Below are 22,760 nucleotides of genomic sequence, written 5' to 3' on the forward strand. Positions count from 1 at the left end.
ATCTCTTGTTTTTCCAGGCGGTATATCGAACAGTTAAGTATCAAATAGTATGCCACACGCCTTTTAGCACTTAGAATAAATACCTCACTATTAGAATGGAAAAATGGTCCATAACATTAAGCTTTGTTGTATCCTACCTCAACTTATAATTCGTGCCACTTAGAAAAACAAACATATTACATTGCAAATAAAATTCGTTAACTTCATTATATCTAGTTTAAAAACAGAATTTTCGTACTGGTAATTATATAGGTACAGTGAAGTCCTAAAGTAATGTATAAATTAATTTTTCTGCAGTCGTCTCTATAATGATATTTTGGATGTAATTTATTAAATCAAAAGTACTGCCACGAACATTCCTATTTCTGTGGATATCATATTATTATAATAGGTAATTGTGATATATGTGTAATTGATACGAACTATTTTCAGAAATGATGGTTATATGTATGTTAAAATCAAAAGAAAAATATTCAGACGTCATCAATTACTTATTGTCTACCTCACTTTAACACATGCACATTTCTTTGCGCTGGATACATTCAAGCAGTTTATTTATTACCAATTAATGTGAATTCAAATTTCTTTAATATTTTGTAATTCATATGAAAACTAAGTAACCAAGATATGTATACTACAAAAAAATTTGATTGATTTTGAAAGTGAGCCAATTTTGAAATATATTCATATTTGCGTAGAGCTCACTTTAGGACCTCACTGTATGTTTCATAAACATTACACCTGAAGGCTTTCTGTAATGATTTAAGAATATGTCAATATATCTTCTTAGAAAGGAAGGTTTCTCAAAGGACCAACAAGTTCAATGATTTAATGTAGCTGTAGTTTTGTAGGAACTGTGAAAAGAATTTGCTTGCCGCTCAGTATAAAAAAGACAAATTCTTAACAGCTTATAGATATTTTCGTACTTCTGTTGTCAGTTTCTTTAACATACTTTGTTTGAGCCATCAGAAATATTTCCCAACGTGACAACGCCGCATCGCTGTTAGAAGTCCATCCCACAACCAAGAAAAGATGAGAGCGTCGATACAAAATATCTCAACAACGAACACATGTAGTGAATATATAAAACTAGAGACACCATTATTTTTTTTTATTTGCATTATCATGTTAAGTTTATTGAAATCATTTATTGTGATAATAAAATGAACTTTATACAGTCCACAATTTATTAATCAAGATAAACGTTAGTCATAACATACTTTACCCTATGTTTCTCATTTTTATAATTAGGACCATGCCGTTTGCGTATACTATGATTTAACTTCCATTGTTTGTTAAGGTTCCTTTATTTATATTTCTTGATACGTACCTTATATTACTTTGGGAATTACTGTTTTATCTGATTGAAACCTAAAGATAAGTTAGTGTAGTTAAAATAAGGAGCGGTGAAATAGATAAAGATCTCTCAAAGAGTGATCCTTCCTTGAGTTAATTGATTTCCAGTTTTTCATGGATCTTGGTTTATCCCACACAACAAGTTTTGCTGATGTTGTAACACAGAAGCAACACATTTACTATTTGTTTTAAGTATTATACTCAGTGTAATATCCAGAAGGAATAAAACATTTGCAAGAAATCAACAAAAAAATTGATAAAGTGTTCAGCGACTTCGTAACATAATACACTCCTGTACTCGTCTACGCATCGAGTATGTGGAAGGTAATATAAATTGGACGCTCTGCCTCCATCATATCCCGCACATGTCTGGGAAGAATTCCATAATTTTATGAGCAACATATAGACGTGTGTCTTGCTGAATAAGTAGTTGTTGGTTTAGATAAAGCAGTACATTAGTGGGTAGAATATAAACAAAATAATGTTGTTGACGATAGGGGTCCTTTCATAAAAGGTGCACTAATGGCAGATAATATGAAAAATCACCAAAGACTCGAATACAGCGATATAGTGGTAACAAGTGTACCTTCTTCTCTAAACCATTGGTCAGTAATTTGTTATAGCATAACGGTCGCCTGAAGTGCGTGTCTTGACGCTTGGTAGTACGTCTCGGTTTTTTTTATGTAAAAAGCAAGCACAAGAGGGTAAACACTATTACACTCGAGTAGTTCGAGTGGTGTCTGCCGTATGAAGATACCTGGGGTTATTGATCTTAAACTTCTGTAGGTTATAGTATTCGGGAAGGTGGGGATTATCTCCTTTTCGTGTTTGTTCCAGAGAAGTTTATTATTTAGTGCGAGTCCCAGATAGTTCCCCTCTGTTTTCCACTCAATGAGCTTGATGGACCTTTTTCTTCATTGTGAAAGAAATAAGATAGGTCTTATTCAGGTTGGCGTTTATTCTCAAAGCATTCTCTTGCGTAGATGACTATGTCGTCTGGATATCCTTGACAGGACGAGTTAAGGCAGCCTGCATAAGAGTTCGCCTTCTACTAAGCTCCACATAAGTGGAGATGCGAGAGTAGGTACCAAACTTTGCCTTCGATATGTCAAGTGCGATTGCTCTAGATTCCCCATATTTCCCTATAACTTCAGTCCATACATTGATGACATAGCGCCGGTTGATCTATGTTTACGGAAGCCGTATTGATGGTTGATCAGTTAGTTTTCTTCTTCTTCCCATATCTATTTTTGTCCACACACAACTAACACTCAAGACCTTCAGTGCAATACGCTTAACACAAATGAAAAATAATAATGTTGACATATTCGAATTTGAGGCATTGTGTGATGCTCAATACAAGTAGATAAACTTGCATAATTACCAATATCTGCACTATTCCTTGATATGGTTATCACAGCCTTCTGTAAATACAGTCATAATGTTATGAAAAAATAAAGGCCAATAAATTATTCCTTCTCTTTGTAATGTAGGCTGCTTGATCATAAAAAGTAGCGCAGGATTCTCTGATCAATAATATGATTATATTCATATTTACTTACTCATAGCTCTGTTTTTGATTGAAGTTTGTTATCACTGGCAGTTTTTACGACCACCTAGATTTGAATTAATATTTTTCTTCAATTTCGATATGTATACAACATTAATTTCTCTTGAAATCAATACAGTAATTTCAAACTAATTTGTGAATCTTAATATATCATTATACATATTTCTGTTGAAATATTTATTTCTATTGTAAGAAGTTCCTGTTTTACAATTTCTAATATTATTTATATTGTAATAAAATAATGCTAATAACATTATTGTATATTAATAGAATTGGAAACTTATGAAACTTGCTTCAGTGGCATAAGAGCACATTGCTTAGATAGTTGTCATTTTCAAAACTCCTGAATGAACAATGGCAATTTTTTCAACAAATTACTCAAGATCAACATTTCTTAGAAATGATAAGCTTGAAATGCATTATTAAATTGTTTGGTGCTTTTCAAAATGAATGTGTTAAAACGGTTTAATATAGTTTTTTTCATAAAATATTGATTGCATTTCATGTTTTTTGTAGAAACGAAAGAAAAAGTGTACAATCGTCAATATTCGGCCCCGATATTAAAGAGGAAAAGCTCGCGTTTTGGACTTGGTCAGTTTCTAGGCACTAGTAACAGTATCTCAGGTAGAAGAAAATAGATGTAGTGCCTTGCTGTAGTTCTGCATGATTGTCAAAAGCTTTGATAAGTACTAAAGCTGTAAGGAAAACATGTGGTAATGAACCTGTAACCTTAAGTGAAGTAAAGTTGCCACCTAACGAAAAGTAACGGTTAGATTAAAATTTAGATAGAACTGTTAATAACTTCGTTTTCCATTGAAAGAAAGTTGTTTCTCAAATCGCCTGCATATGCACGAATGTTCTTAATTTTAAACCAAATATAGATATATTACGTTTATTTTTCTAAATAAATATTTGCTAAAAATATCAAGCTAATATTATTTTATGTTCACTCAGAACTCATGTTATTTATCGTACATATCTGTTACATGATAGTTTACTGTTTTTTTGCTCAGTCTCTTTTCCTTCTACCAGTTAATTACATATATTCGCAACATCTCATGAGGTTACAAGGCAGAAAATCAACCTACTACCAGCACTTGCCGGTATGTAAACAGCTCCTTGCACGGACTAAAAGATTGTTTTATCAAAAGCATTGTTATTTGCGATGTGAAATGGATTTATCTACGCAACCCAAACATGTAAAATCGGTGGTTAGACAAAGAACAATTATTAGAACTATCTCAGTAAGAGGTCGTTTCGAACGGAAAGTCTTGTGTGTGTCGAGTGGAATTATGAAGGTTTAGTCTACTTCGAAATGATACCAGATGGTTGAGCTATCAATGCTGAGGTATATAGTGAACAACTTATGCAAATAATCAATGCATCAATTTTTTGCATCTAAGACCAAATGTCTGAAATAACTTGCTGAACGTTGATTTAAAACCATACGATGGAGTATACTTCAATTATCAATGTTTTCTTTTTGTATGATTATTTGATAAACGAAATAAACATTGGAAACCGACATTATTTATGAGGCACCCTCTATACTTTATTGCACATCATATCAAATAATCTTTAATAGTTGAACCTTTCTAAAATTCCAAACTTGGTTTTGGAAACACACCACAATCCAACCCAATCTTATTTATTTTTTACTTTAAATCATTTCATTCCGTGCAAAAATGTTTAGGAATAATATTAAATGTTGAAATTTTGAATTATTATGATGAATAATTTTTTTATGTACTAAATATTTCAATAAAATAATGTTTCATACTCAAATACATAATCGAACAAATTAATTAATATTTTATTATTATTTCACTAACTTTCCGGTCTAAGAACGTTTTACTAGTAACAAAAATTTTTACAGATGGTCATATGCACTCTTTAAATATGGTGGATGATCAAAACATTACAACGTTTCTACAAAGGGTTATAGATTTAGAAGAAGCGGATAAAGAAACCATGCATCTCCTTGTTTTCCTTCTAATGCAGTTTTTATCTAGATCTGATCAAGCATATCCAGCAGAAGAAAAAAATCTAGTCAAAACACAAGGAATCGTATTGCGGCATCTTTATCTTTTACTAGGATATAGTCAAAACGACAGGGGATTATATCTACCACCACAAAGGCTGCGATCCTCTCCAGCATTTAGCGCATTTTTGTCAAATTTACCTCAACTGATGGATCAGAATCATATGATGGGACGGTTGTTACTTCCAACATATTTGATTTTGCTACAGTATGCACCTTCTCCTCATTATATTCCCAACGCAATGGAGTTTCAACAACCTACATATAGTTTGTGGGCACTAGAATCACACTTTCGAAAAAATTGGCTGATGTCTTTGGTTGTTTTACTATATAAGGTAATATAACCTAATCTAATACTTAAAAAAATCCTCAACAAACATTGGTTATTATATTCAATGAAAATGTGAGCATACTCGTCTCTGTCACAATCACAATTTTTATACTCCACTTTTTTAAATATATATTATCAAGCTTTGAAGCATGTTCAAAATAGTTTATGTATTTTTTAGTATCAATACAATCAACAACCTCATTGTATGCAGTTAACCTCTTTAATTCAAATAGTATTGAACACTCTTGACTGTCAACATCACCATTGCAGAAGGATACCTGCAACCATTATAATGGGACAACCTCCATCTAGATCAAGAGGTAATCCTTTTAGCTATCCCAAAATTTGAAACAAAGCTATGGTACATTACATAGTTCCTATATGCAAAATAAGTCTTATTTTTGGTGCTTACACCCAAATAGAAATTGGTACGTAATACTGAAACAAGTGCGTGAAATTTCGAAATATTTTCTGGGATTTTAAATTCAACAACTCTTCCCTATCTTAATCAAAAAGTCTTATATTCTATGTTCATTCACTGCTACATTCCTCAAAGTCTTACTTAAACTCAAATTATGAAAAAGATAACAAATATAAGTAAACAATTATAAAGATATTCTTCAAAAATTAACTTTTTACGTTTGTGGTAGTACTTTAAGTTATGATTGATGTTAAATTTATGGGTGAATAAGAAGATATTATAGTAGACAAAATAGAAGGAAGAGTAATCAATTTTTATGATTTAAATAAAGATGTATTCGAAATGAAATCAATTTAAAACAAAAATTTCTATTTTCTATTTCTAATACACAAATTAGTTCCTACTTATTTCTTTATCCAGATATATACGACAAACCTAATATCATTATACTGATGGTAGCTCAATAATATATAAGATACATGCGTTTCAAACGAAAAAATAGGTAACTTGATAAAAGTATTTTATATTCAATGTTCACACGAAATAAATCCATCTTTGATATAGTCTAAAAATTGGAGACTATCAACTTTTATATTCACTAATAATTTATTTTTTAGATGTCAGCCAGCCATCTTTAGGTGCAGAAATTGAACATACTGAGCGTGCTACCCCTCCACCTTCACCAATATATTCATCTGATGGACAATCAATTCAAGCTGTGAATGCTTCTAGATGTGGGAAAATTCAAGTAGTTTATGTGAAGCCTTCTTCGACAACAAGCATGGAAACTCACTGGGAAGAAGCTATCCACTGTATTCACCCAGAAAAAATATCTTCCAAGAAGCACGCTGAAATTAGTATGGATGACGATACTGAGTCAGAGCTGATTGTAATACCAGACAGTGATATGTCCGATAGTACTCTTCAGGGCAGTGTGCAAGGCTCCTTCGATGAGGGAGTCAATGATAGTTTCTGCGAAAAACATATTATAAAATCTCCGAAAGAAACATATATTAATCAACTTGTTAAGTTACCCAATAAAGGTAGACCAACGTGGACCATAGGTAGTGAGGAGGATTCTTCAAAATCTTGTGACAATAAATTTTACCAAGAAGCTTTAAGAAGCCATTCTGAGTTAATAAAAAATTGTTCTAGGTTAAATTCTTCTTCATCGATTAATGGAATTCAACTAGCTAAAACTGTTACTATAGACTTTCATAAACAAGTTACCTCAACCTTTGTAGATACCCATCATATGGGAAAACCAAAACATAAAAAGATTATAGAACCAAGTATAACTCCTGTTTGTACGCCTGTGTCTGACTGTGAAGATTGTTACAAAAACAATCATACCGTTCTACCAACTCCTTCTTTAGAAAGATTGTTACCAATAGGATCATCAAGAGTTTCTGATTCTCCTCTACATGACGATGTATTTTCTCCGATATTAGACTCTCCATTAGAAATCCCTAGCCAAGAAAGACTACTACCCATTGGCCAGCATCCAACGCCTCAGTTAATGGAAAAACTGAAACAAGCCTTAGGTATTAACACACAAATCATCAAACTTGATGGAAATAAAAAGTCTGATAAGTTACCAGAATCGCACACCCAAGGTACTTCTTCTCATTCTCACAGCCCTAGAAAATTAACCAAACAAGTCGCTCTTGAAAGTCCACCCACTCAATCAGAATTTGATGAAAACGGACACTTCAAATCTATGAAAATTGAAAATCAAAGTAAGTTCACACTTTCAGTTTAATGAGGTAGTTTATAATATTTTCTCAATATTGCCAATTATTTTGCAAGTTTCTGAATCCTATATTTCCAAAATAATTCTAAACACACAATGTATACAATGGAGATTCAAAATAATTCTCCTCGCTCCTATATATACTTTCGTTTTCAAAATAACCACTATTCAATTATATTGTTAGCATAACTTCATTGATATGCCACAATGATATTTTAATAATCGTCCGAAAGTTTGAAGACTTCCTATGCATGTCTCAAATGCTGGAGAGTGACTCAGTAGATCGCTTCAAATAAATAACAGAATTAGACAAAGAAAAAGAAGAGAACTTTCTACGTAAATAGGCTTAAATATAGGCTAGAAAAAGGAAAAAGATAGTAGGGTGGTTAGGTAGTTAATTAAGTTCCGAAATTGAAGAAAATAAAAGGTAACACAATGGGCCGGATGCCTCCCAGTTAACCACGACCAGTCTATGTCGAGGTTTCCCTTACTAACGTAACCTAAACTTTCCATGTTGAACAATCTTGGAATGATTTGATAATAAAATTGTAGATGAAACTTGTTCTATCTATCTATTAAATTTCTTTTTTAGGAGACATAATGTTGAATCATCGACAACGTATACGTAAAGTGGGTCCGTTTGCAATGAATTCGTATTCATTACATGAACCTAGGAAACCTGGTACCTGGCTCAGCCCTCAAATGTCTCCAACCTTCGATGGAATTGATATAAAACAGAGCTCTTTCAGAATTGGTGATGATTGCGTAACAGAACGATGTTCAGAATGTGGATTGGTGAAAGAAGAATACAGTGATGAAGAAATAGGACTCTGTATTGTTACTTTAGGAACTTTTATACACCGGGAACCTGCACTTGCTGCGCCCATGCTACCAGATATTCTTAGTATTGTAGCAAAGTAAGCCTAGCTTATTAATTCAATTTTTAATCCATTTCATAATTATAAATATAATTGTTAAAAATGTCATCAATAAGATAATTTAGCAGTTCTATTATTTAATTACTAATTTTCATCACTAGCTCACTTTAAAACTGCGAATAAATTATCTAGATCTCAATACTAAAAGACGGGCGGCAAAGATTCAGATCAGGAAGGTCCTACGTAGATGCGGTATTTATCTTACAGCAACTGGTTGAGAAATCTATAGAATATAACAAACCGACATTTCTATGCTTCTTTGACTTCATAAAAGCGTTTGACCATATTAAACTAGAATATGTTCAATAGAAAAATGCCTATCAATATAATCCAGGCCATCGAAAATATATACTCATGCAATAAAGGTCAGGCTCGCATTAATAGTAAAAAATAAACAAAGCCTAATCAGTCCACAGCGGTATTAGACAAAAAGACTCACAGGAAAACAGTATAATATGAATATCTCGAATTAAAAAATCATATGGATGACAACATCAAAAGAGCCCATTAGGTACAAATAGATGTAGATCAAATAATACAACAGAGAAAGAAATGAAGCACCTTTGAAATTACATAACCAGTTATGGATACATAGACGTCAAAGTAAGAAGACAAGTAGGCAGAGCAAGTAAGATCACAATTTATTTTCAGAATGATGTGGTATAGAAAAACAAATACCTAAGACAAGAAACAAAGATACGAATGTACAAAGCAACAACTATAATAACCTATATATCAGAAACAAAACAACTCTTGAAACATTTAGATATAAAAATTCTCAAGAAGATCTCGGGAAAAACACTACTAGACCGAGAAAGAAGTGAAAACATCAGAAGATCATATGACGTAGATAACATTAATAATTTATCACAGCATAAGAAACAATAGAACCAAGAACCAAGTCAAATGACAGACGATAAACTGGTACATAGCAAGTGATAAATCCCCAACTGTAACACGGAGTAGAAGTCGACTAGATAAGATGTAGAGTAACAACCTAGAGCTAGGATGAGGAAAGATATCGAAGAAGGAACAGGCGATTGACCTACTATGGAAAAAGAAGGAGAAAAAGATAATCTTCAGGTACCTAAGATAAACTGTTGAAGTGGTAGCTGTGTGTATTTACTCATTATCATTATCAACAGTTCCAGGAATTCCATTGTACCTCTGCTGCAGTTCCAAACTGGATGATCTATGGCTTATCACATAAAGTTGTAACAGTTAATAGCAGACGCAAAATTGAGTAAGACTAAGAGAATTGTATATATGAAGGCATGTTATTTAAATCAAGTGGAAACCAAAACTAAATCTTCACAATAAAATTCTTATCTAGATAACTTAATATCGACCTTTCTTACAGTAATTAAATATATACATACAATGGGTAACATATATTGAGAAATTACATGTGAAGATTCTGTATTGAATTTATGTTATCACTTTAGAAAATACATGCTACTGGTCACCCCTAAAAATGAGAAGCGGTAACCACTGGGATAACATAATATTCATCATATCTATATGATTTACTTTTATATTTGAAAATGAATTAAAGATTAGAGGCCTCAATGAAATTCTTAGTTTATTCTGTAACAACATCATCAACTTTTTTTTGCTTTAATAAAAAAATTCACCATAGGAGCAGACACTGTAGAGACAAAAATACAAGGCACACTCATTTAAAATTATTTTACTTAGTAGTTTTTTTGTTAAAATTCCTATATTTTCTACATTTATGACTTCCTAAAGCTCCAATTCCTGGATCAATAATTTTAGCAGGAATTATATTAAAATTATGGGGTTATGAACTTGTACGTTTTATACTTATAATCAAACAATTTTTAATTAATTTATAATTTTTTTATGATTTGTTTATTAAAGGGATTTATTGTTTCATTAATTTGTATTCGTCAGAGAGATATAAAATCTTCAACTGCTTATTCTTCTGTATCTCATATAAGGTTAGTTTTAGCAGGGATTTTATAACTTTGAATTATTGACGTTTATGAGGATCTTTAATAATAATATTAGCTCATGGTTTATGTTCTTCTGGTTTATTTTGTTTAGCTAATATTTGTTATGAACGTATTAATGGACGTTTATTTAAATAAAGGCTTATTAAATATTATACAAAATTTCATATTAATTTTGATTTTTATTGATTTCTTCTATACCTAAGAGTAAGTGAAATACAGAATAGATTTTATGTCGTGATAACATGACAGTAATGCTCAAGTTGAAATAAGTTCCTTAGACATTCAAACAACTTCTAGTCTAGTAAAACGATTATTTCCTGATATTTTACTGTTCCACATTCATATTCTGCTCCAGCTTTTCACATAAAATCTCAGCAAAATTATAATTTCATCCTAATTTTTTCCTTTATTGCCATCATCACTTTTCAAATTTCTTATAATCTCTTTATTATTTTTTTTTTTTCAGTTATCATGCACAAATTTCTTAACATCTGATCTACATATTATATTTATATTTCAGGGTAGCAACGAATGTCATGTATCCTTGGCAAACCGAAAGCAATATTCATCTACCTGGAGGAGCAATAAGTGTAGCCCATCAATTTTTACGATGTGTTCTACATCAACTAGCGCCGAATGGAATTTTTACGCAAATGTTTCAAACTAATGCTCCTGGTATACAGTTAAAACGTACTTAATTTCGTAGTAACATTTATATACTATTTTTTGTTGCAGAAAATATTAGAATGCAGTTTTTTAAAAGTGTTATACAAGCATTAATCGATTTTAATGAATTGAATCCAGTAGCTCCCCTTCAACTTCTATTAGAAGTTAGTGAAAATATTTAATATTAACTTATTGATCATATAAATTATGCATTGAGAACCGAGAGATTTTTATCCGAGAGAAAGAAAATAATGAATTATATTCTACGTTGAACTATTTTCGAAAAATTTCTAAACGATACGTATTAAATTTTAAAAGAACTTCATTTGAATATAGTCAATTTAAATACGTACTACACTCTACATTTCGGCTCCTACAGAACAAATAATTAAAGTCTCATCATACATTTTTTTGGAAGGGGACAGTTTGTATCCTGGTTTTCAATTAAATTACATCAACCCTATAGTAGCGGTTGCAAATAACCCTAGAAGTATGGTTTGAGTGATAACTTATTAATGTATCAACAGTTTTGCAATAAGACGTAAAAAAATTCATAGAAATTAATGAAATTTTTTAAATGTTCCCCATGACTTTCTAAGTAGTTATTTCTAACCTGTCTAGTATTTTGAAAAACTTCTGCCTGAAGCTTTCCACACGCAATAATCATTCTTCTCTTGAAATATTCCAAATAACGAGGGTGTGTTTTATAAAGAATCAACCTCATCAATATCATTTTCCAAACTAACAAAATTTAAGTAGTGCAATATTTCCAAGAAATGTTCACTTCCTTTTAACTTAGCCTCGCTCCAATTGCGACAATTTTGCTTTTTAAAACTAACTCTCATCAATAAAACCAATATTCTGATTCCAATTATGAAATTATAAATTCCAGCATAATGTCACAAAATTCCATTCCTTTGTTGAAATCGTTGTGAAAAATCATATAAGGAGTTTGCATGTTAAAGATATTGTTACTCGGCGAGCCACACTGCGGGTTCTATAGTGAGATGTCTAAAACTTCTTGTATTGCTTTATCCACAATATGACGGTTATTTCTTATTACAATGTGTTTTTGATACCTTGAACTGGTTTATATTTGTCACACCCCGAACTGCTATAAGAAGGTTGACTTGAAAAACTAGTTAAACGACCGATAAAATTGGCTGCCTACAGTGCCATATGTAAGTTACATATTTACATTTTATTTCTCTTGAGACCGAAATCTCCATTGAAAAACGATATATGCATCCAAAAAATCAAACCACGTTGCGTATAATAATTAAAAAATTAACAGGCACAGCCTTCTCATTAAAATTGTAATTTTCATAATGTAGTGTTGCACCTACAATTACATATTTTTTTCTTTTACCTGTGACCCCACGTGAAGCAATCCACCGGTTGTTGCATAATTTATTCAATCAAAAGCACAATTTTATATACGAAACTCCGTTCGTGAATACGTTTTAACAATTTCAGTTGATTGATAGCAAGGTATGAAAAGTGTAGGAAAGTTATTTATTTGGGCAAATCCACTCGAAAAGTTATGATGGGGATAAGACTTTCAAATTTGTATCGCCAGGCACAGGCACTGGCGTAGTCAAACCATGTTAAGTTGCTTGAAACGGGGTGTTACAATTTATTGATCAATTGTTACCTTTTTTCTGGAAAAGACATTTTAAACTGATAATAAAAAGGTGCATTATGTCAAACCCATTTTCGCTAAAAATCATATTTTATATGTAAGTATATGTATATACACTACAGGTCTTTTTCCAAAATCTATATCAGAATGTCCGTTTGTGTCTATTATTTCTTATTATGCCTGGGGGCTGTTTTATGTCTAAGATGCCCTAGATTAGAAATAAGAGCATTGAGATAATAAAATGATTTTATTATCAAAAGAATTGTACAAGTCAACATAAAAAAAACTGCTTTTGTACTATCGATTCCAAAACATTGGTACAATTTAAGGTACTTCATTTCCAATTTATCCTCTGCCACAAATATTGAGCACATACGTAGCGGAAGGCCAAAAATTTATCCTGATTTTGCATATTAATGCCATAATAGGCAGATAAGTTTTTCACAAAGTCAGAGAAAGTTTGCCTGCTTTAAAAGTATTCGCCATATAAATAACAAATACATTGGGATGATTTACACAGGCTTTGTCTCTTGATGAAATTGTTTTAATTCAGTGTTTTCATACTATACTTTGAACGACGAAAATTTACACAGCATGATAAGACTACCTCACTTATGAAAACCTAATAGTGTAGTGTTTTTCTTATTTATGTAAACAGTTTTTAATCACAAAATGGGTGGGATAAAGTTATACACACGTAATTTACTTATACACCAAACTATTTACTAATATTTATGTACACACTTAACATTCAATTTATTTATATACACAACTTAGTTCACTTGTCATTGTCCCGATGTACTCACTATGATATCAAATCGTTGACTGACTTACGGCTACTAAGCTTTCGCTTTATATACTAATACTCTATGGAACCTTCCAAATCTCTATAATGACGTTAACAAACAAAAAGGTCTCCTTAGAAATCGCAAGAAAAAATAAGATAAAAGGTTCACAAAAAATAGCCGCTGCAACCGCCAAAGTTTAGCTTCGACTAGAATTGGAACAGTACCGGCTTCACGGTCTATAACAGTGGGCGAGTTCGTAACAATAGTATACAAAATGAATACTACCGTGCAACTTTATAATTAGAGATAGTATGAGAAGAGAGGACCATAAGTAATTCCAAGAATATAATGACTAACAAGTCTGAATTAGGTATAATTCCAGGTAAATGATTAGCTAATTAGATTCTAATTTTCTTTGGGAAACTTCTATTTTAGCAACTAAAGGTAAATTTCTTTTTTTATTTTGCTAACATCAATAACTTGTGTCTTACAAACTAAAAAACTAAAACAAGGAATATTTTTAAAATCAGCATTCCAAAAAATTTTAAATCATTTTTTGGATTACTAACAGCAATTTTTTGTTGACCAGTGTAATAATTATTAATTGTCAATCGCAAATATGTGAATTTATGAAAAAATAAATTATATAACCCATCTAATACTATTTGGTAATATAATAGTAAAGCGAATGAGTTGCCAGTTGATATATATTTATTGTCCGATACATAATATTCTAAATTTCTGTTTCAGACATTGAACTCAAAGAAAACCTTACCTGTCGATATTTTACCAACTATTTTACAAAATATGGCGTGCTATTTTAACTGTCTGCCTCTTGAAGTTGCCTTAGGTGCAAGTACTCCCATGTGGGGTACTGTTTTACAACAAGTAGAAATTTTGTATAGGAAACTAATTTTTTTGTTAAACACTATGGAAGACGTAACTCCACTTTTGAAAATAATGTCATCTCTTTTTAAAATACCACTAATTTCCCAGTTTAAAGGCCTTTTAGAACCATTTTCGAAAGTCGTTAGCTATGCAGTACAAACACAAATTATTAAATATGGTTGCCTTATGGAAATTTGTTATTTATGTTATAAAGCTTTTACTAAGGTAAGTTTTTATCTGCAAATATTTTTAAAACTCATTCTGATTTTCATTTAATCAAAAAATAGGGCGTAATGTTTTTTTAACACTAAATTTGAATTTATCTCCTTATTCTCCTTCAAATTACTGACCTCGGATAGTAATGCAATTCTCCAGCCTTTAATCAAGTGTTGGAAGCATTTCTGGAAAGCTTTTTTTGAAATGGCTTTTACCTGCTCTGACGTGGTCTACTCAATAACAAAATAGAGCCAAAACTTTTCCTTTTTTATTATTTATGCTTGCAAGCCAGAAATTTTACGGTGTTAAATTTGAGGAGTAAGGTGAATGTAGCCAAACAGAAAGTCTTCTTCTTATTCAACTTCAAAACATTTCCATCTGATTTTAAGGCCGCGTGCATTTATTTTATATTTATTTTAAGTTATTATTCAAATTTATGAAACAAAATTCGCAAATCAAAGTTTGTCTTATGAACCATTGTAAATTGTTGTATTATTAAAGTTGACTCTAGTAATAATTTTTTTTTTATTTTAGGAAAGGGATAAACTGATACTCAGTAGAATGGTTGTATTTGAACTTGTCCAAGCGCTCAAATTTAAAACTTCTATTCCTGATTCCAATTTATTGATGTTGATCAACCTCATTTTACAGGTAAGATCATTACTATAATTTCTGGAACCTGATACTCATACTGGATCGGTTATTTCTAACAATATATAATAAAATCATTTAGAAAATGATCAGTGACTAAATTCGTTAAACGACTCAACAATTCTGATTGAGTTACTATTTAATAACTCTCTTATTATCCTGTAGATGTAATTATAGATAATAACTTGAAAGATTGAAAACTTAATTCCACATATATGATAGTAGAAACCATATTCTTGGATTAGACCCCAAATCAACCACCTCCTTTAGATAGCCAACTCGAGTTCCCGTTTCAGCTAGATCTCTTGGTTCATTAGTACTAAACGAACGTGGAATCTGTTTCTGGAACTGTTTCATTTATGCTTTTGGTGGTATATTTCAAGTACAATTTTCAAATTCAAATCTTTCGTCCAGTTATTTTTCGAAACATTTCATTGAAGTGATATCAATCAAAACGACAGTAAAAATACGATTACACCACCTCAGCTGAGAATAAATCCTAACGTAGAAAGGTGGAGATTCCAAATTTAAAATTCATTCTACCAAAACCTTGTAGGTATTTTTATTACTTTAATATCTTGTATCATTTTTTTCATCGATTTTTCATCTTTATATATTTATAATTTTTCCGTGCTTATATACCTTTATTCGATTATATAATTGATTTTAGGTGTTAATATATATTATTGACCATTTATCAGCAAATTACACACAAGGATTTGGATACCATCAAAAAATTCAAATTCTTAAAATATATCATTGATAACCATATACGGAAAACTAATAACTTTTAAGTTCAAACGAAACAAGCTGTCAGTTGATAGAAATCGCTGATAATTACACAATAAACTACTATAAATATGGAAAAAAATATAAGAATAAACCATAAAGAATAGCTAACAAAACTAAAGTAATAGAAATCAAACGTTTGTGTTGGTTGATTTTCACCGAAAACCTAACGGGACATTCGGAAACTCGGATGAATCTGTTTTAGGTTAGGATCAGCTGATATATGAGCTATTGGACCTATAATTATAGTCTTAAGATGCCCTACTAATATGCTGAAGAGACGCTTATACTGAAAATGTCAAGGACGCAATGTTCTTAATTATTGGCAAGCAAAGTGTTTGTTTGTATGGGTTGGAAATTTAAATCTAATAGTATCGTATTATTTTTCCCTTAAGCACAACACTGCCACGTTTATCTTGCCAATACTAATATAGCAGTGCAGAATACAGTATTCTGTAAATAGGAATATAAATACAATAGTATCAACGAATAGCTCGTATCTAAAACCTTGACTCATCCCAACTGATGCGCGCATTAAAATCAACGTATATATTTACAATCAATTTATTCCGGCATGTTATGTTAGTTTATAGTGAAACATTGAGCTAAAAGATCATAAATTTATTTAGTTGACTTTGAAAAGTTCCAAAACTAAGTCCAGTTTTTTGATGACCGGCCCTGTATTTCAGCCCGGCATTTCATAAAAACATATGATATTTTGGAGTCAAAAATAAATAGACCAGTATATCTGTATATTTGTTATTCTTATAATTTATATTAAGGTATATGTTATGTTATAGGACATAGGAAGTTCAATTCCATCAAATGTTGTAATAAAAGACTGTTCTGCGGCAGCATTAGAATATGGCCCGGTATTCACAACTGGTATATCCGAATGCATGAAGTTAAATCTTGGCGACATCTTGGAATTTTTAACAGATTTTCACGCCATATCGAAAATGAAGGTACTTTAAACGTTTCGCTCTGGAAATATCTTGACTTGACTATATATTACACTTTGACTTGTTCGAATATGGTAAAATGATGTGACAGCAATTTCTTTACGCTAATTGACTCATAAAATGATTAAAATTTTTATCTTTCAGAGTTACTGTAGAGGAGTCAATGTTGGTTTAAACGATGATACATTAGGTGGTATAATAAAATGTAGTATTGCTCAATATTTAGCGTTAGAAATTACGAAAGGTAATGGTAGAGATAACAGAGCCGTAACAAGATATTTTCCTTGGTTGTGTACCACTTCAATGGCACAACAGAGGTGGGTACAAAATTACTTTAATATATACTAATTTGGTTCGATTCATTGAGAATAAACTAACCCAAAAAAATTTTAACCAATGTTAAAAAATTTCGCAATTATAGGTGACGTCACTGATGTCTTAAATAATTCATTTTTGAATATTTTCTGATAGAATTATTTGAAACTTTTTAAAAACTTTCCATTTTCCATTTTTCTGTTATAAATCCCGATTGTATAACTACAGTAGGATCTACCATTGTAAAATGTACACCATTTTTCCACTTCACCTTGTCCGAAAGTAGTCATATTAATAAGAGAATTAACACAATATTACATGTTCTAAAATGTAATTAATTGATGTCTCATACTAGAACAATCTTTGATTGACAGCCATCATATCAAATTATGAAACACAGTCTTAGAGAGATATTAAATTGAAATTAAATTGCGCTGCTAAATTAAGGTTTATTATGACCACTACCTGTCGTAACGTTTTCGATATCTAAGGCTGGCCTTCCAGTTCCAGAGTTCATATAAACTCGACAATATTTGTGATGGCTTTGAGAAAGTTAGATCTTCATTCCTTGAAGTTTCTTTTGTGTTTGACTGCGGTATTCTAGACTAAGTGAACTGAAGTTTAATTTTGTCTCCCCCAGAGAATACGTATTCATCGGTTTCTGCTAGACTTAATCTTATGAGTGCCCTATAAGGAAGCTAGCGAGCTTGTGAAACTTGTTTTTGCTGAGATCCGAATACTTTTTTGATCTAACTGCATCAAAATTCCGAAAGAACTTTTTCTAACGATTCAGCCCTGGAGAACACTGACTTTCAATTTCCTCATTCTTTCGAAATTCTTATGAGGGAACGTTCCTACTCCATTGCCATAATGAATAGTTCATTTTCGGTGGATATTCAAATAAAGCTCATACAATCAAATGATAGTTGATACTACAGACGTACAAAGAAATGTAGAGCAGTACCTAGTTGGTTTAGAAAAGGAATACGTTACATTACCCTTAGTCACCATTATGTAATGTCAATAGTTTCGTCACAAAGACACACCATGAACCAACTTTTTCCATGTATGTATGTATGCTTGGTGGTGTGACGATTCACAGATAATCTCTCCTCCTTCACTCAGGTTCCGGGAAATGTCTATGAAACTAATGATTCTTCTAATTCTGATCCTTTAATAAATTTTAAAACATCTGCCGGTTTTATTTTAGGTGAGCCTTCCTGTTCAATCCAGTATGCTCCCAGGTGTGCCTTTGTTCTATTTTATCGCTAATTTTTCTCACTTCCTACTCTAATGTGCTATGGTGCCCACAACCTTATTCTTACCTAGTTCGTTGATGTCTAAAACAATATTGGAACTGATTGCAAAAGAGCTCAACACTCAAATGGCTGCCTGGCTATCCATCCTACTTCTATATTTCTTATTAATATTAAACTTGGTATATCCAAATAGCCGCTTGAAATGTACTTGTGCTTTTTGCAGCCTTTTTTATTAAATAACACCACCATTGACGCCGTTGAATCTGTAAAATTTTTAGGGCTTGTTGTGGACAATTCCTTGAAATGGGAGTTACATACTGCCGCCTTATCTAAAAAATTAGGCTCCTCTTAATAATAATATTTAATTCTGGACATGATGCATACTGCAGTAATTTTTGCTATGGACTTATTTACTAATTATTACCTATAATTTAGTTACTCATTATGGTTGTATTCTGTATATTGAAATCTTATTTCATTTGTTTTATCTTTAGTTATTTTTATGTTTGTGTCTTAGTTTTATAAGCTTTTGTCTACAAATTGTAACAATTGTAATATATTGAATATATTGAAATATATTGAAATAAATTATTTATTTATTTCAATATATACTATAAATAAACGAAAGGGTCAGCAGAAGGATTGAGGGTGGATTCCTTGTCAGCTGAACATTTTATTGAATTGACCTTAAATGGCCAACCTGACGCTGTTACATCCCTGCTGACGACCTTACTACCGAGCAACAACTTACTGATTAGTTTTTTTATATATTATTTGATATAAAAAGTAATTTATATTAGTTTCATGCGGCTTGGAATGAATCTAATATAATTACTTTTAAATAAGGTCTATCATGCCGGCTGACGTGGAATCCACCATTATCTAGGCTGCTGACTATTGTAGTAATTTTTTGTATTATATAAGTAGTCCCTGGTAAAATTTTTGAGCGGCCTGATAACAGTTTTGGATAATTTAATTTTTACCTGAATAAAAATGTCTACCTCGCTCACCCACCTTGGGTAGACCTGCTGACCCACCATTCTATTATCAGCCTGAAATTGCCACGAAAAATACAACGCTGCCTCCCGGACTATAACAATGAATGTTCTTTTTACAGCCCAAGAGAATTTATCGAATGTATAGGACATATAAGACTTTTGTCATGGCTACTCTTAGGCTCATTAACACATACAGCATTACAAGGTAACAATAACTGTCAGATATCAAGTCAACCAATTCCACAAGAAGCATCTTGTCAAATAGCTGACCACATTCAAATAATAATGGCAGGGTTCGCCGAACAACCAAAAGCGTCGATCTTGCATATGTCTTCTTTATTTCATACATTTATTTTATGTCAGGTAAATATTTTTGGATACATGCTTAATATGGCTTATCTTTCATACTCAATGGGCATGCGTATTAGATTGTGGCGTTGTTAAAAAATAATCAAAATAAATCTATAATTTTCTTTACAAACTGAGAACTTTACACGTTAGTTAGTTTAAAAAGATCAATGCATAAACTTTTACGCTCGCGTCCGCGTTGGCGCCCTCGTTCCCGTAACATAAATTAAAAAGCTCGCGTTCCAACGCCTAGCCAACGTGAAGTCGAACATAATGACAAGAGCATCATCGCGGCCGCGATAGTAAGAATTTATAAATCCAACTTAATAGGTAGGTTTTGAGGTGTGTAAAAGTTTTGAATTGCGTTGTTTTATCTGAATGAGGAAAAGCTCATTTTACATTCCACAAAAGCATGTTCAATAAAAATATCTGCATACTCTGAAAATCAAGAACCATTGTTCAAAAATTGTGGTTTTAATACAGAACAAATAGAAAAAATATATTTTTATATTTATATGCAAAATAGAAAAGTGAATAACAGCATATAAAGTCCTCAGATTCGCCACTGTGACTACTACTATCGTCATTAGTAACGTAAAAACAACTGGTTTAATATTTTATTTATTCTGGTTATTTAAATCCTACATTTTTTGTTTTTCTTTGAGAACTTAATTGATGAGTTTCTTACAACCTTCAGCAGTGACTTTTTGAATAGCTTCTTGCTATTATAATGTTATTCATCCGCCATTTCAAATGTTCTGTATGTTCATAACGCATGTTTTTTTATTTGCGCATATATTAACACCATAGGGTTTAATTAGCAATGTTAAGGATGTAATCTTAATACTAATGCCATTTGATCCACTGCGAATTTTTTGATATTAGTGAGTTACTAATGTAATATCCATTAATTCCATCTTTAGCCTCCCTCTTATGATTATTAAATCATTGTTGTATCATACTTTCTTTGTCGTATGTCATCGCTTCACCCATTTCTTATCTATGTAATAAATTTTTGTGGCAAGCTTCCAAAATTCGATAACTTTTTTTTGCTATTTATTGGGACGTTCAACTAGAAGGATAAAAATTCTGTAACAATACGTTAATTCGTCTATTCTTGTAAAGTTTATAAGAATAGTATGTATTAAATGACTACCGTTTCTCTTGAAGTTCCAACAATAAAGCTGTTTTATGAAAGCTTGGAAATCGGGTAGAATAAACGTTTATAAAACATACATCGTTCACCGAAAGGTACAATAAGCTAATATGTACTCGAAATTACCCTTAAAACGTATAATGTTGCTCACGTAGTAGTTATATGATATTTATAAAACAATTTGGTAATAAAAGGAAGTTACTTAGCTTGCGATTTTGGTATTTTTTGGCTTAAAAATAGTTTATCTGTATTAAAATTTCAAGTAAAATTCTTATGTTTTGCTTTCTGATCACTGCTCAATAAATATTATTGAAATACTTAAAATCTATAACACAACTGAATTGGAGTCTATGAACATAGAAAAAATATGAAGTTATAAATTAAGGTACATCGCAGAAGTAATAAAAATACAAGTTTTCACCGAAAATCGAACACGACAGTCGGAATCATAAAATTCTCTGTCTGGGTTCGATAAGCACCAGCTAATATGTGATATGTATACATTTGATAATCCATTATTATTAGTAATAAGATAGATAGAGGTGCCATAAATATTTCGTACAGTGTTTCCACCAATTTTACCCTCATAAATAAGATTTAATTATTGTGTATTATCCCTAATTTGCCACAACTTTTGAACCGATTGTTAACATTTTGATTATGTTATACATCAATAAATAAAGAATGAGATATAAAGGACAAAGTCAATTAACTTTCGTACATGGTCATGATTTGACGGTTGTTTAATTTTGTATCAATATATTTTTAGCTCTGGACTATCTACTTAGAACAAGGTTTGAGTAATAACATACCAATAACAGAAGCATACAACGTAACAATGAATATTCTTTTTGATTTTTGGGGAAAGGTAACGCCATGTATATTACAATTAATTCAACAATCTAAAATGTTATGTGAAATAGTGAGTCTACATTTTCTGAGTATGTTAGAAGCACTATTGGAGTGTCAGTCGACCTTTGTAGGGAAGTTACTACCGCTTTGGACTCCAGTACTCTGCTCAAACCAGTTACAGGTATATAAATGTACTCTGTGCTACACCCGGAAGGAATAATTTATCCATCTTGTTCTTTTCACAATGCGATATGAATTTATAACATTTACAAGACATTTTAATAACATGTACCCAGAGAAGAGATGAATAATGTGTTGCATATCCCATTGATGAATACACTTCTGTACACAGAAGAAGTCTAAGCAACTTCGTGGAAACTGTGATAAAAATCTGGTTCTGGGTTATGATCTGCAAACAGCTGATAGGTGATCTACCCAATCAAGAATCTTGGTTTTCCAAAAACCTAGACCTACTTAATGAAACTGTTTCAAGAAAATTAAAGTCAAGAAAATATTCCTTCTGGGTGTAAAATTTCTATGTCAATGAGTATATGAGTAAATATCATGTATTTTAATACTATGCCAATCACTCATGTTTATTGAAACAACAATTGAACAAAATAAAATACTATTTGAGATCACCTAAATCCCTCAAACTTTGTATTCATCACAATAAAATTATTATTATGCGCATTGTTCTTGGAAGTGTTTCAACTCTATTTATGAAAATTCAGTTTTATCGAAAAAATGTCCATTTTTCATATACTTTTGAAAAAGTATAGTACTAAAAGTATTTAAGTAGATATTTATAGCACTCTTGTTGCAACTCATAATTTTTGTCCAC

General features: G+C 31.4%; 1 protein-coding gene across 5 annotated transcripts in view; it reads left to right on the top strand.

Annotated features, from left to right (window-relative positions):
* Nucleotides 1-22,760, top strand: part of LOC130451773 (protein unc-79 homolog) — a 62,996-nt gene that overhangs the window by 39,265 nt on the left and 971 nt on the right. For 4 of the 5 annotated variants that reach the window (XM_056791003.1, XM_056791004.1, XM_056791001.1 and 1 more), the window contains exons 19-31: nt 3,443-3,517; nt 4,803-5,302; nt 5,477-5,618; nt 6,337-7,458; nt 8,065-8,389; nt 10,907-11,061; nt 11,122-11,216; nt 14,233-14,595; nt 15,121-15,237; nt 16,827-16,991; nt 17,133-17,305; nt 19,680-19,923; nt 21,834-22,097. In XM_056791003.1, the coding sequence (XP_056646981.1) occupies nt 3,443-3,517; nt 4,803-5,302; nt 5,477-5,618; nt 6,337-7,458; nt 8,065-8,389; nt 10,907-11,061; nt 11,122-11,216; nt 14,233-14,595; nt 15,121-15,237; nt 16,827-16,991; nt 17,133-17,305; nt 19,680-19,923; nt 21,834-22,097 (3,740 nt within the window). Of the gene's footprint in view, nt 1-3,442; nt 3,518-4,802; nt 5,303-5,476; nt 5,619-6,336; nt 7,459-8,064; nt 8,390-10,906; nt 11,062-11,121; nt 11,217-14,232; nt 14,596-15,120; nt 15,238-16,826; nt 16,992-17,132; nt 17,306-19,679; nt 19,924-21,833; nt 22,098-22,760 lie in introns of those variants that run through there. The other variant, XM_056791005.1, reaches the window with a different exon arrangement.

The sequence above is a fragment of the Diorhabda sublineata genome, chromosome X, assembly GCF_026230105.1.
Source record: "Diorhabda sublineata isolate icDioSubl1.1 chromosome X, icDioSubl1.1, whole genome shotgun sequence".
Classification (NCBI taxonomy): Eukaryota; Metazoa; Arthropoda; class Insecta; order Coleoptera; family Chrysomelidae; genus Diorhabda; species Diorhabda sublineata.